The sequence below is a fragment of the Hipposideros armiger genome, unplaced genomic scaffold (genome assembly GCF_001890085.2).
Source record: "Hipposideros armiger isolate ML-2016 unplaced genomic scaffold, ASM189008v1 scaffold_1377, whole genome shotgun sequence".
In the NCBI taxonomy this organism is placed as follows: domain Eukaryota; kingdom Metazoa; phylum Chordata; class Mammalia; order Chiroptera; family Hipposideridae; genus Hipposideros; species Hipposideros armiger.
The window spans coordinates 23511-36743 of record NW_017732727.1 but is presented as its reverse complement, the minus strand read 5'-3'; the positions used below and the strand labels follow the sequence as shown (position 1 = coordinate 36743).

At 39.4% G+C, this 13233-nt stretch overlaps 1 protein-coding gene across 1 annotated transcript; it reads left to right on the top strand.

The window, feature by feature from the left end:
- The first annotated feature begins 6397 nt into the window (after nucleotides 1-6397).
- On the top strand, nucleotides 6398-7348 carry LOC109377364 (olfactory receptor 52M1-like). Its single transcript, XM_019633700.1, has one exon. It carries the CDS (start codon nucleotides 6398-6400, stop codon nucleotides 7346-7348), a length of 951 nt encoding a protein of 316 aa, XP_019489245.1.
- Nucleotides 7349-13233: the final 5885 nt, after the last annotated feature.

Here is a 13233-nt window from a genome sequence, read left to right as displayed (position 1 = left end):
CTACAGATAAGAGCACCTTTGTGGAAGCCCAGGAGTCCAACAGAGAAGTAACAGCATACCATAAGGGGTGGAGGGGGAATAGACGAATTGAAGAGGGTAAAAAAAGTGATTTCACTCTACTCATTTTCCCTTCCCCAATGTAGCACGGCTCAGTGCCAAGAGAGACCGTCTCAGCCCATGCTCTCTCCCGCAGTGGAACATAAGATCATGTCAGTGCCAGGTGACCCAAGCTGTGTGGGAGGCTGCTAAAAAGAACGACTTTTTACACCTCCCACCCATAATTCTGAGAAGTGCTCAACAACTGGGGATCAGAGAGTGGCTGCAGCTCTCTGAGAGCAGAAAAGGAATGCAGATTCTACTAACCGCGTTGCAGACTTCATCAGAAAGCCCACTCATGAGCACTGGAAATGCCTTGCATGTGGATTCCCCCAAATGACTCACAGGCGCCCTCAATGCTCTGCACCTCACTTCCATACAACCCTACCCCACAGCAATAACCATCATCATTTGATGAAAAATGTGCAGAGGAACTAAACAGACATTTTTCCAAATAAGACATACAAATAGCTAATGAGTACATGAAAACATGCTCAACATCATTAATCATCAGGGAACTGCAAATTAAAACCTCACAACTGGTAGGATGACTATTTTCAAAAAGACAGGAGATAAGTTTTGGCAAGGATGTAATGAAAAAAGAACTCTTGTGCACTGTTGGAATATAAGAATCTAATGTACAGCACAGTGACTACAGTTAGTAATACTGTATCATATACTTGAATTGCTGAGAATAGATCTTAAATGTTCTCACCGCAAAAAATAAATAAATAAATAAATAAATAATATGTGAGGTGCTGGATGTGTGAACTAAGCTTATTGCGGTGATCATTTGACAATACATATGTATATCAAATCACATCGTATACCTTAAATGAACATAGCATTATAGGCCGATTGTATCTCAATAAACCTAGTGGAGGAGGTAGGGAGGAGCTTTAGAATCAGACTTAATTCCTCTATCCTACATAAATCTCTATATCCTTCTATGCCTAAGGTTTCAACAATTCTGTTAACTTGAGTCTGCAGCAGGGAGAGAGCAATAATCTCCAAGAATTAGTTGAGAATCTTAAAGTGTTGAAACATATTTCCCAGAAATGGTTAGAAAATTAAGTCTAAAGCTAGATGGAAGAGCAAACACAAAAAGCATTTTGTTGGGGTGGCCGGTTAACTCAAGTGGTTAGAGCACAGTGCTGGTAACACCAAGGTTGCTGGTTCAATTCCCACATGGGCCAAGGAGCTGCACAACTAGATTAAAGACAACTACATGACTTGGAGCTGATGGGTCCTGGAAAAACACACTGTTCCCGCCAAAAATTTCTTTAAATAACAAAACGCTTTTTTTTTTTTTAGAGTGTGAACAATTAATTTTGCACCTTCAAAATGACACCTGAGTAGTAGAGAATAGAATGATAGCCAAGACAGGGACAATAAGGCCAGTGAGGAGGGCTTGGAAATAAGGGTACAGCAAGGATACAGAAAAGAGCAAATATTGTGTGAATAATGAAGAAATCTCACTGAGGGTTCCCATAATCAAGATGGAGTATTATAATTTAGTGACATAAATAAAAGTCCCTCTTTGTATGTGTCAGAACTCTATAGAGAAAACATGAAATCTTTCCCATATTTCCTAAAATCATTCTCCCTAATTTAAGAATATGAAGTATATGGCAGAAAAAAATGGGGGAAAGAAATAGTTCAAAATAAATACATTGGTCACATGTTCAAATATTGATATCTTCATACTTCGTAGAAATCGAAGAAATTAAAATTTTGTTTTTGTTTTGCTCATCTATATAATGAATACTTTAAAAATTACTATAGGGCAATTTAGCAAATAAACTCACTTAATACTAGGTTAAAAACAAGCTGGACAGTTTGGGAAAGCAATTTGACAATAGTATTTGTGAGGCCTGCACAATAGTCAATAGTTTCCCTGGGAGCCTATCCTAAGATTGAGCGGAAAAAGAATATTGACACATATGTCTGTGCCACTTGGTATAGTGAGAAAACTGAAACTAGCCTTTTCACTACTCTGGGAAGTGTAGGTTAAAGTAACCACAGACATGGACACAAATTATTGTAACTTGTGATCATAAATATTTTTAAGCAAACATGCATTGAAAAAACTAGAAGCAGAATGAAAATTACGATGTTGATCAAGTTTGCATTTAAGTAATTTTCTTCATTTGTATAGCCTAGATTTTATATTAACAAATTTTTAAATGTAAGCAATAGTTAATTACCAAAAATAAAAGTGTTCATATTAGTTATACCTGTATCCTATGTTCTTTTCCCCTCCCCCACTTCTCTTGTGAACTCTCCCAATGTCCCTCTTGGAGTCTTTGAAAACCTGAGCTCTGAGGAGAGGGTAGTCAGAGACCTGGGGCCAGCCAAGAGCCCCAGTAGGAGAGTAGAAATAAGTCTATAATTTAGTCCTGGGAGGCAGAGCGGGATAAGAAGTGAACACTGCTCCCAAAGAGGAGTAACTGGAGATCCAGGGGGAAAGGAACAGATTTCTCTGTGCAACCTCTGGGGACATAACTGGCTATTTTCAGCATCTGGATAAAGAGGGGGACACAAGAGAAAATAGTGACGAGATCAGGGCCATGGAATCCCTTGACTGAACTAAATTTGTCTAAGCATTCAGACAAGAGGTGATCACTGTAAGAAACAAAGCTTAAAGCTAATTCTGTGGACAGCACCCCAATGGGTAAGTATATTCCAGAGATGGGACCAAAGTCATCGGAAACACGCTCTAATTTCGAGAAACTATATTTGGTTTTTGGTCCATCCAGGGCTTATCTTCACAGTTCTAGTCAAAAGTAGAGGAAATAAGTTGAGCATCCTTTGGTCTGGGCTATGAATCAAAGAAGAGGAGAAACCCCAAGGCTTCCCAAGGCTTGATTGCCGAGCACACTCCATAACCCAAGAGGAAAGATTGGACTGTTCCAGCCCGATTTGGCCTCTTGCCTTCTGCTCCAGTCACGCAATTTTCTCTCCTGAGCTGATCCTTACACCATCAACAGGTCTCTTCAATTGATTATATCCATGTTTAAAATGCTATTCACACAGCTGGGAAAGAAGAATATGGAGTTACCAAGGTCATATGGAAGTAACACTGCATGTGTTCTATGGAAGGAGCAGAGAGGTGAGGAGTCAGTAAAGAAAGGAATACAATGCCTATTCCAGCGGCCAGGTACCCAACCTTTGACCTTCTGTGTGCATGCATACACACATTTTTATAAACAGTTGATTTACTACATGAAGCATCACTAACATAGCTAGAGATGTACCCTTCATTTCACAGACGGAGGACCTGAATAGAAAACAGAGACAGAGAGGTTACACTTCCTAAGTCACACAGACAGAAACAGCAAAGTTAATACTTGAACTTCAGTGGGTCTTGCTTCTAATCCATATTTATTTCACCACAACAAAACATCTCTCAGGAGCCTGACCCACCATCAGAATACCTCTTCCAGGACTTGCAGGCACGTCAGTAGTGTCCAGGTAAGAATGCCCTTAAGTAAGATGACACAGAAAATATTTCTCTGGAATGTTCTATTCCAGAAACTTAAAGTAACATAACCTAGGTGCCTCAACCTAGTAAAAACCACCACTTAAGATGCCAATTATCAACTTGGTGGCTATATTTTTATACACATGTGCACATTCTTTGTCCCAGACTAAAACAATTTTATTGATTAAACTGGGTCTCACACAAATCAAAGTTAGAAATCTAGGCTTAAGTCTATCCTATGAACACTGATTCATTTGTGATGAGGAGCTACTATTTTGAGCTACCTGGACATTGAGTAATTAGGCCCCTTTCTGCTTTAGAATGGTGGTTCATCACAATATTTTTAGAGAACACTTCAGACATTCACCTTCTTGTGAGATAAAATTGTATATTGACTAGTGTTCCCCTTAAATCACTGTTCCATCTCTACAATTCCTGGACTTTTGGGGACCCTGCAAAGATGTTCCATGAAACAAAGAGACACAGGAAACTATTCCAATTAGCAGCATGTAAATTTCTTGTCTACTTACCATAATGAAGAGTAGAATTCAGGGAAAGGAAACTGTTGCCATGTGCCAAAAGCCTCACATTTATTTTATTTGTTCTTTATATTAATACTTACCCTTCACAGTTGATATTCTCCCCATTTCTCACATGAAAAGGGCTGAGACTTTAAGAGGTTAGGCAATTTGCCCAAACACAGAGTGAGATGAAGATCTGCAGTGGGAAAAGTTGTTTGGTAGAGGACAAAGCTGGTGCCCAGAGCAAGTCCTGTGGTGCTGCCTCAAAGGACCTCTTTCCTTTTCCTATCTTATCCTCTAGATTCACAGAAACTTCCATTTGACCCCTGAGAAAGTGACTTCACACACATTATCACTTATTGGCATGTTGAAGTACCCAATTCACAGAATTGCTGAAGTCAGTAAGAGTTAATGTAAAAGAACACTTGTGAACCATTTTAAAGTTCACAAAACTTCCTTTTTTCAACACCCAGTCAAAGCCTGAGCCAGAAGTAAGAAAACTTGTAAACTTAAAATTAACTGTGTGTGGGAGCATGAATTAGGAATCCCTGAAGTTACATAGGTGCATTTCTTATGCTTATTTGATACAAAAATGTAATTGCAACTTATATTTTACACAGGAATATTTCAAATGTAAATGGGCTATTTGAGACAACTGGGGAGAATTCACTGACTACTTAGCCACCCACTCTGGTATAGAACAGAAATACCAAATAAGGCTACAAAAGAGGAGGGGAGTGTTGGGATGGGCCTACAAGGATGGGGGGAATTTGCCTGGGTAAAAATCAAGAAGGTGGTGAAACCTCTCAACAAAACATGGCTGTGTGGAAAAAAAAATCACATGGTGCATGTGGGGAGTCTGAAACTTGACTCTGCTGAGAATTGGACAAGAAACATGAGGACAGCAAGACCAAGACAGGGAAGGACCCAAATTAGACCCTGGGCTCTCAGGTTCTAGACCCTGAAGATGCAAAGCAATGGAGCCATTGCTAGATTCTTAGTCAGAGGCAAAAGAGCAGGAGGTGGACAAGGATTTTACAAATGATGGCCAGTGTTTTAGTGCTGATCCTCCCTGACTCTTCAAAGACTAGAAAACAGTCAATAGGACCCTTTTACTGATCACTTCTTAGTCTGTCAGTCCATTTTTTTAAATCACTATCATCAGATAATGGGCAAAACATCCAGTGAGGTTTTCTCATAAAAATATGTGCCTCTTTTATCTAAAATTGTATGCAATGTCAGATTCTCAGAAAGTTTAATGGGGTTTGTCCTTAGAGTAAACCTTTCTTAAGAAACTTTATTCATTTTTTAAAACATGAAATCTGGGCAACCTTAAATGAGCGAACTTTTTCTTTGAGAAATTGGGTCCTGTGCCAAATAATCTTTGAAGAAGTCAATTAGATTTGACAATCGGACAAAACCAGTGTTAAACCATTAAAGGGAATTGTACCTCACTGATATGTTTTTCTTACTAAATTGTCCCATTGTGTTTTTGATTGGGTTTTTGATAACTTATAAGATTTTTAAAGCTCTTGGCCATTTTTAAAACACAGAATATTGACATATAAAAAAGGAATAAGGTTAAAAGTGCGTTTTTACATCAAGATGTTTTTGTACATGACACACATATATTTTAATGAAATTATATTATAATCTGCCTCTTGCCATCACTCACTTAACTGAAATAAGATGTAAACATTTTACCAGGTAAATACATAGCTCTAAAAATGCTATAAACATAATTTTAATTCATTGAATGGATGTACTAGAATTTAAAAAATTCTTTGAATACATTTCTTTATTATAAAATCAGCGCTTGCAAATAGCTACTCAATGTTTATTATTGACGGTGTTAACATTACTATTTATGAAGTGAAAAGAGAAAGCACTAGGCTAAACATGTTACATGGACTTACGTTTAATCATTGCATGTAGAACTTTTCTGTATTTCCCATTTCCTTTAGAAAATGTTTACCAAAGCAAAACTACTAGGCAAAGGGGATGAGCAATTTTGAGACTTTCTACAATAGAGCAGGGCAATTTAGCAGTAGGAATCATAGAATGCTTGTTTCTACATTTACCTGTGGGTGTTTTCATGCAGAGTTTCTTTTATATCATATGTAATATATCAATTTTCAAGTAGGCATTCAGAATTTTCCTTTATTATAGGTTCCACCAGTTGCCCAGGATGGAAATAAGAGCCAGTAGTCTACAGTTTTCAGAGGCAATATAACTCATAGAAGTAAAAATCTAAATCTAAGAACTCCTGTCCCCTGGATACTCCCCATCCTGAAATATGTTCATGTCTAATAATGCGTGCTTGGTGCCTACTTCTTTCTGGCTTACTGGCATCCCAGAGCTAGAGTCCCTGCACGTTTGGCTCTCCATTCCCTTCAGCTCTATGTACCTGCTGGCTGTGGTGGGAAATGTCACCATCCTGGCAGTGGTAAAGGTAGAACGCAGTCTGCACCAGCCCATGTACTTCTTCCTGTGCATGTTGGCTGTCATTGACTTGGTCCTGTCAACCTCTACCATGCCCAAACTGCTGGGCATCTTCTGGTTCGGTGCCCACAACATTGGCCTGGATGCCTGCTTGGCCCAGATGTTCTTCATCCACTGCTTCGCCACTGTTGAGTCAGGCATCTTCCTTGCTATGGCTTTTGATCGCTATGTGGCCATCTGTAACCCACTACACCATACCTCAGTGCTCACTCACACAGTGGTGGGTCGTTTGGGCCTGGTTGCCTTCCTCCGTGGAGTACTCTACATTGGACCCCTGCCCCTGATGATTCGCCTGAGACTGTCCCTTTACCGGACCCAAATCATTGCCCACTCCTACTGTGAGCACATGGCCGTGGTCACCTTGGCATGTGGTGACACAACAGTCAACGATTTATATGGAATGGGAATTGGTTTCCTCGTATTGATCCTGGATTCATTAGCCATCACTGCCTCCTATGTGATGATTTTCAGGGCGGTAATAGGGCTGGCTAGCCCTGAGGCCAGGCTTAAAACCCTAGGGACATGCAGTTCTCACCTTTGTGCTATCCTTGTCTTCTATATCCCTATTGCTGTCTCCTCTCTCACTCACCGCTTTGGTCATGTGCCTCCCCATATTCACATCCTTTTGGCCAACTTTTACCTCCTTATTCCACCCATTCTCAACCCAGTTGTCTATGCTATCCGCACCAAACAGATTCGAGAAAGACTTCTCCACATTCTTAAGGCAGCAGCTCAACCCAAGTGACCGTTCTGCATCTATGGGACATACAGATATTTAGGGATGACAGGAAAAGGCTGGGGAAACCCATGCAATAGGACCCATGCAACTGGACCTTACCTGAGTTGTGGAAATAAGTGTCTATGAGAATTACTGGAATATGTTCTATTTGACCATGTATGTATTTTCTGAAAGTGGAGAGGGGAATATCTGAAAATGAAAAGGAGAAATCAAAAAAAAAAAAGAAAAGGAGAAATCAGGGCACGAGTTTTTGTACTACAAATCCCTTTTCCTTTTGACATCATAAAATTAAGTACAATAGATAGAAACAACCCTACTTCTGTGGTCTGTATATTTATATCTTTTTTGGTAAAGGATTTCTAGTTTTTCTTTTGAGAGTGTTTTGTACATTTTCTAGAAGGTAAAATTATACTCTAACACCTTTTTGAAGATAGTTTACAAATTATGTTAGTTAACGTCTAGAAAAATTCAACAGTGTTGGCAAACTTTTCTGATTCTGTTGGCTTCCCACAGAAAAGGCTTTTTGTTGAGGATGGAGACAATCTGAATGTGAAAAATCTTAATCTAATGGGACCTTACTGCCCACAGGAGTTAAAGCCAGCTCATTCCCCCATTTAAATAGATAGATGGAAATGTAATATCCTACATCTCCTCCTAATAACTGTTAACTGGGAGCAGGAAGGAGGAGACAGAGAAGTACATTAGGAGATTTCATTTTGGAGGCTCTGAAATGGGATACATGAAGGATGGTAGCCACACTGAAATAATAAAATGACATAGAGAGAAGGTGACAGTAGGATTATTGACATGAAAGAGGCTGGGCAGAGAATGGAGTAAAGGTGATGAGAATAAATAGAGACCCAGTGGTAGATGCAAACCTTGAAATAACTTCAGATCTCTCTTTGGAGAATTCTTGCTTCATATTTTGTTTTAACCCTTTTTATATTAATCATAGATTTTCCATAATGAAATTATTTCAGGCTGGAAACCTACAGAAGTTCTGTAGTAATGCATTAAAGATAGAATAAAGCAATCACTCCCAATTGTAGTGATTCAGAATTATGATATGTCCATTTTAGTTCTAAAATATTTCAGATTTTAAAATGTTCATTTTACCTCAGTGTAGAAACCATTACAAAATCTGAGAAAGCTAAGGTGACTTACCTTAGGTTAAAAATAAATCATCTTAGTATTTTGAAAGTATAATTTAAAAGAAGCCAGAGCTAAAATTCAAGCCTCATATTCAAAAACAAACAAAAAAAGAAAACTTAGGATATCACACATTTTTGTAAAGTTTAGCTTAAAATCCTAACTAGTTCAAATTTCTATCTCCTCATAATCCTAGTCCTAGACCTAAGGTTGACTGGATCATATTTATTTTTCTGCATTATTTTGGGGTGATGGGTGCTCATCCCCCCTTCTCCTTATCAAGGGCCCTGGAGTCCATTGCCAAACCCAAGTCCACTTATTGGGGAAAGGTTATGTTCTATGAACATAATTTTATGCCAAATGTAATCTACCTGCTGATTTTTTAATTGTTTTAATTAAAGTTTATTGGGGTGACAATTGTTAGTAAAGTTACATAGGTTTTAGGTGTACAATTCCATAACACATCATTTATATATCACATTGTGTGTTCACCACCCAGTGTCAGTTCTTCTGCTGCTGATTTTTATTAGAAGTTGATGAAAAGATGCTACAGAAGCCTCAGAGCTAGAAGCTTATTTTACAGCGTTATCTCCTAAACATGACCCTGGGCTTTGGAGAAAATGCAGGAAAAAATGATATTCAAATCCATCAGTGACACCAAAGCTGAGGGAAATGACAAGGAACCTTTGCATTGGAATAGCTCTTTGGCCTAATGCCTAACGTCCATTTATACCATGTAAGCAGAGCGTGTGTATGTGGGAAGCAGGTTGTGAGCTGACAGGGTCCTCACAGCCTGTGGAACAAACAGTTCAGGGAAATTTCCACCCCACTGATCCAAGATGAGAAAAGAATAGCTGAAGCCGCAGGAGCTTCTGCAAAGTGCATAACAAATGTAACCTGATTGTGCACCCTGAGAAATGCATAACAGGATGTAACTTACTAATGTCTAACCCGATAAACAGACCCCCTGCAGCTGCTTACTGCTCTCTGCAGCTGCTTGCTACTATATAAACTTTCTGCAAAAAAATAAACGTGGCCATTGCTCCTCCATCAGCAGTCAGTGGACCTCCTGATCCCAGCTTTTGTCTCTGTGTCTTTCTTTTCTAATCTCCCACCCAATCCACTTGGTAGCTTCGGTTGACAAGTGGGTCTCGTCATGTATATGGAGATCCAGGGTTTTTAATCTGGACTTCATGGCATTTAGTAGGATTAGTATTAACTATCTAGCCAAATAACCTCAGAAATCCCATAGTAAGGTGTTTCTCTCTAGATGGTTTTCTGGGTCTACTACAGACCAAGACCAAATACCAATCAGTTCTATCTTCTTCATATGATATTGAATGATTGGGGGTAAAAAAAAAAAAGAGAAAATACCACCTGTATATGTGCTCCTGCTCCATCCAGGGACAACTACACATGACAACACCCATGCCTGTCAGACTCAGGGTATGAGCTTAGTTACAGTAGAACATTTAATCCCATTGTCAACCGTACAATGGTGAAGGGCTCTTTCATGGTGAAGGGGCCATCTCAGAACAGAATGGAAGAGAATATACAGTGGTGAATACAGTATGGAGACATGACATAAGTCCAATAATTGAATCTCATTTTCAAAGCCAACATCTTGTTTCTCCTTCACACAAATATCTCTGTTCCCTTTTTGTCACCCCCGCCCCCAAGTGAGAGTAAAAGACACTGCCATCAGCCCTTTTTGAGTCTTCAAGTCTTCATGGAAAAGTGAAGATTAGAGAACAGTTGAGGAAGGACGCATTTTTATGCTCATTTGTCCAAATTCATGTGGCATAGGTAGTTAAGAACTTCAGCTCTGGAATTACAATAAAGGGCAGAGATGGATCTGAACCAATACCTGTCAGACTTTAGATCTGTTGCACGATCTAAGCCTCAGCTTCCTCTTCTTGAACATGAAAGTAATGACAGTAGCTTCTCATGGGTTTGTTATAAGGATATAATGAGATCATGAATCTAAAATGCCTGCATAGTGCTTAACACATAAAGAAAAAAACAACTTGCCTTTGAATAATAACAGTATTTTATTGTGCACTGAAAGGTCCAGGGAAGGATGATGGCAGGAAGAGTAACTGGAACAAGCTCCTGGAAAAGCCAGAGAATGTGTGCAATTGTGCCCCATTCAGGAATGTACCAGCCTCAGCTCTAGAAAACTCTGTTCTCTGTAGGAAGTCTTCGCAACATAGCCAGCTTTCTTCTGCCCTCCTTGGCTGCCCCAGTACCCACTCATGTACACCTGCAGCTTTTCAGTTAGTGACACCCAGCTAACTAATTGTGCAAAAATGTCATTGACTTCAGGGTTTTTTCTGTATCACCCACAATGGGGCTTAGAGGAAAAATAAATCAAATTGAATTATAGAAGATAGCACTTCAAACAAAATCCAATCCACTTTAATAATTCCTTAGTCCATTTCAATTTATAATTTAGTCTGGTACAGGTTAGGAAACCCTGGGGCAGGGGCTCTTAATCACCCTCTTTCTTATGTTAGGTTTAAAACTGCAGTAGTGGATGGGTGAGTTCTTATAAGAGTGCCACCATTGCAGTCACATAGGAGAGGACTGTCTCTTGCTTCCTTGTTTTTCAGCTGGCCTCTGACCCCAGATACATCTTTTGCTGTAATGATGGTGCTTCTTCACATTGTGACCTATAGGAAATGACATTCTTCTACTAGATTCTCTGGTACTGTTGATCCACTGAGATTGCAGCCACATCTCCTGGCAGGGACTGTCCACTCTGGATTTTTCTGGTGTTCATCCCTTCATCCCAGCTGCAGGATCCTGTACTAACTGACCAGAATGATCACTCTTACTGTCTCCTAGCCAACCTCTTTATCTCACTTGTTCCACAGGAGTGCTTGGCATCCGCTTCTTGAGATGTATACTCTTGAAAGCCTCAGCTTAATTAAGGAGTGAAAAGCATGGTCCCAACGAATGTCCTTCCTCCTGCCAGGCACAGAAGGTCTTTGTGCCTAACGTAATCTGAAGCAACGAGGATAAACCTGTTCTGCCAGATCAGATACCTTATAAATCTTGTCTTCTTTCTGGATCAAAGATTTTGAACTTAAAAGCCAAGAATTTTGTGTCTTGCTAGAGGGGCACAGTAGGAGGCCGTGGCGGCTCTGATATCCTTCTCTGCCTGGATTCTAAAATTGAGAATTCTAGAATTGAGTTTGAGAAATGATTCTGCAGAAGATCTAGAAATAAAAGTCTAAGAGCTGAGGAACCTATACTTCTGGGAATGTTGCCTGACCAATAATGCAAATCTCCTTTTTAGGGAACAATAGCTAATTGTTTACTTTTGTCTTCAGCAATGAAGAAAACCAACTCATTTGATTCAAATGGAACAAACACCAGCCAAGTGGAAAGTTTATTATGTTACAATTGTGAGCTGGATGAGACTCTTGGCAAGGACTCATTCTTTTCAAAGAATATTTTCTGGTCCAATCCTAATTTGTTAAAGTTGTGTGGGTATGAAAGTGATTGAGGGAGACACAATCATATAAGGGACACAAGCATCTCACCCTGTGCTGTAAGCAGATTAGATAGATATATGATATAGATAAGGAAACAAACAGATGAGTATATTTTCACTTACAGGAGCAAATGTTTTTCTCAACTTGGATTGTCCAAAATTTTTCAGAAGCATCTAATGTTGTGAGAGCATTGTACTGTGTCATCTTGGCCAAAATAGAACTCAGTTTCCCAGAACTCCTTCCCCTGTGTGGTTCCTGGGTAAGCCCCAACAGAAGACACATTTCTATGAGATTAAAAGGCAGAAGTGAAACAGCAACCATTATTTTCTAAAGGTAGGTGTAGAAAGCCAGGTGCTGCTGCAGCTCATGCTTTTTGTCACTGATCTGTGGGCTCACCTTGGTGGTATGGGATACAGATAAAACTACAATTTATCTTCATCTTCTACCATAGCTTTTCCTTCCGTTTCTCCGGATCCTTGGTCAGGTGTGTGATCAGCTCCATGGTGAAGGACAGTTTCTTCTGACACCTACATTGTAGAGGTTGGAGGCAGTGAGGGCTAGATGTGGGTTCTAGGCTTCCTGTGCCAGTTCCAGTTCATCCTTGGGAGTTGTCTTTTATCCTTACCTTCCATTCTTCTAATCCACATCCATATTTTCTTCTGAACGTTGGCCCTGAACTACAGGACCATTTCAGGCCACTTCCAGGTACTTTGTCATCTATATATTTCATCAGCTCCCTCCATTGCTTAAGGTCCAATCCCTATCATAAATCCCTTATTCCATATCATTTATAGTGGTTCTGCCTCCCTGATCAAACTATAACTGATAGATCAGGTTTCTTTCTCTACCCACTCTCATCCAGTCAAAGACAGAAAGGAAAATCCATACTCAGCACTATGTGTACATTTTTAGTGGACACAGGACCTCACTTTTACCTTAACTTTAATAATTCATTTTGGTTTTTTGCCCAATCCTTTTGATAATAATAATTGCATGTATCCATATGTATAAAATAGCTTATTTCTAAAGGTTTCGTTTACCTCTCAGATTCAGAGTTGATGGAAATGGGATCAGAGAACTTTTGTAATGATTTTCTTGAAGAATTTTTCTCTGTTCCTTCAGCTCTACATTATTAATCTACCACCTGAGAATAAATCATTTTTAGATAGCTCCATCATAAACTATCTCCTCATCATTCTTTCAGACTGGAACCTCTACTGCACTTAAACATCCTCATTCCTA

Bases quoted from the DNA above. Each gene is read 5' to 3' on its own strand.
- LOC109377364 (XM_019633700.1), top strand. From the start codon at position 6,398: ATGTTCATGTCTAATAATGCGTGCTTGGTGCCTACTTCTTTCTGGCTT.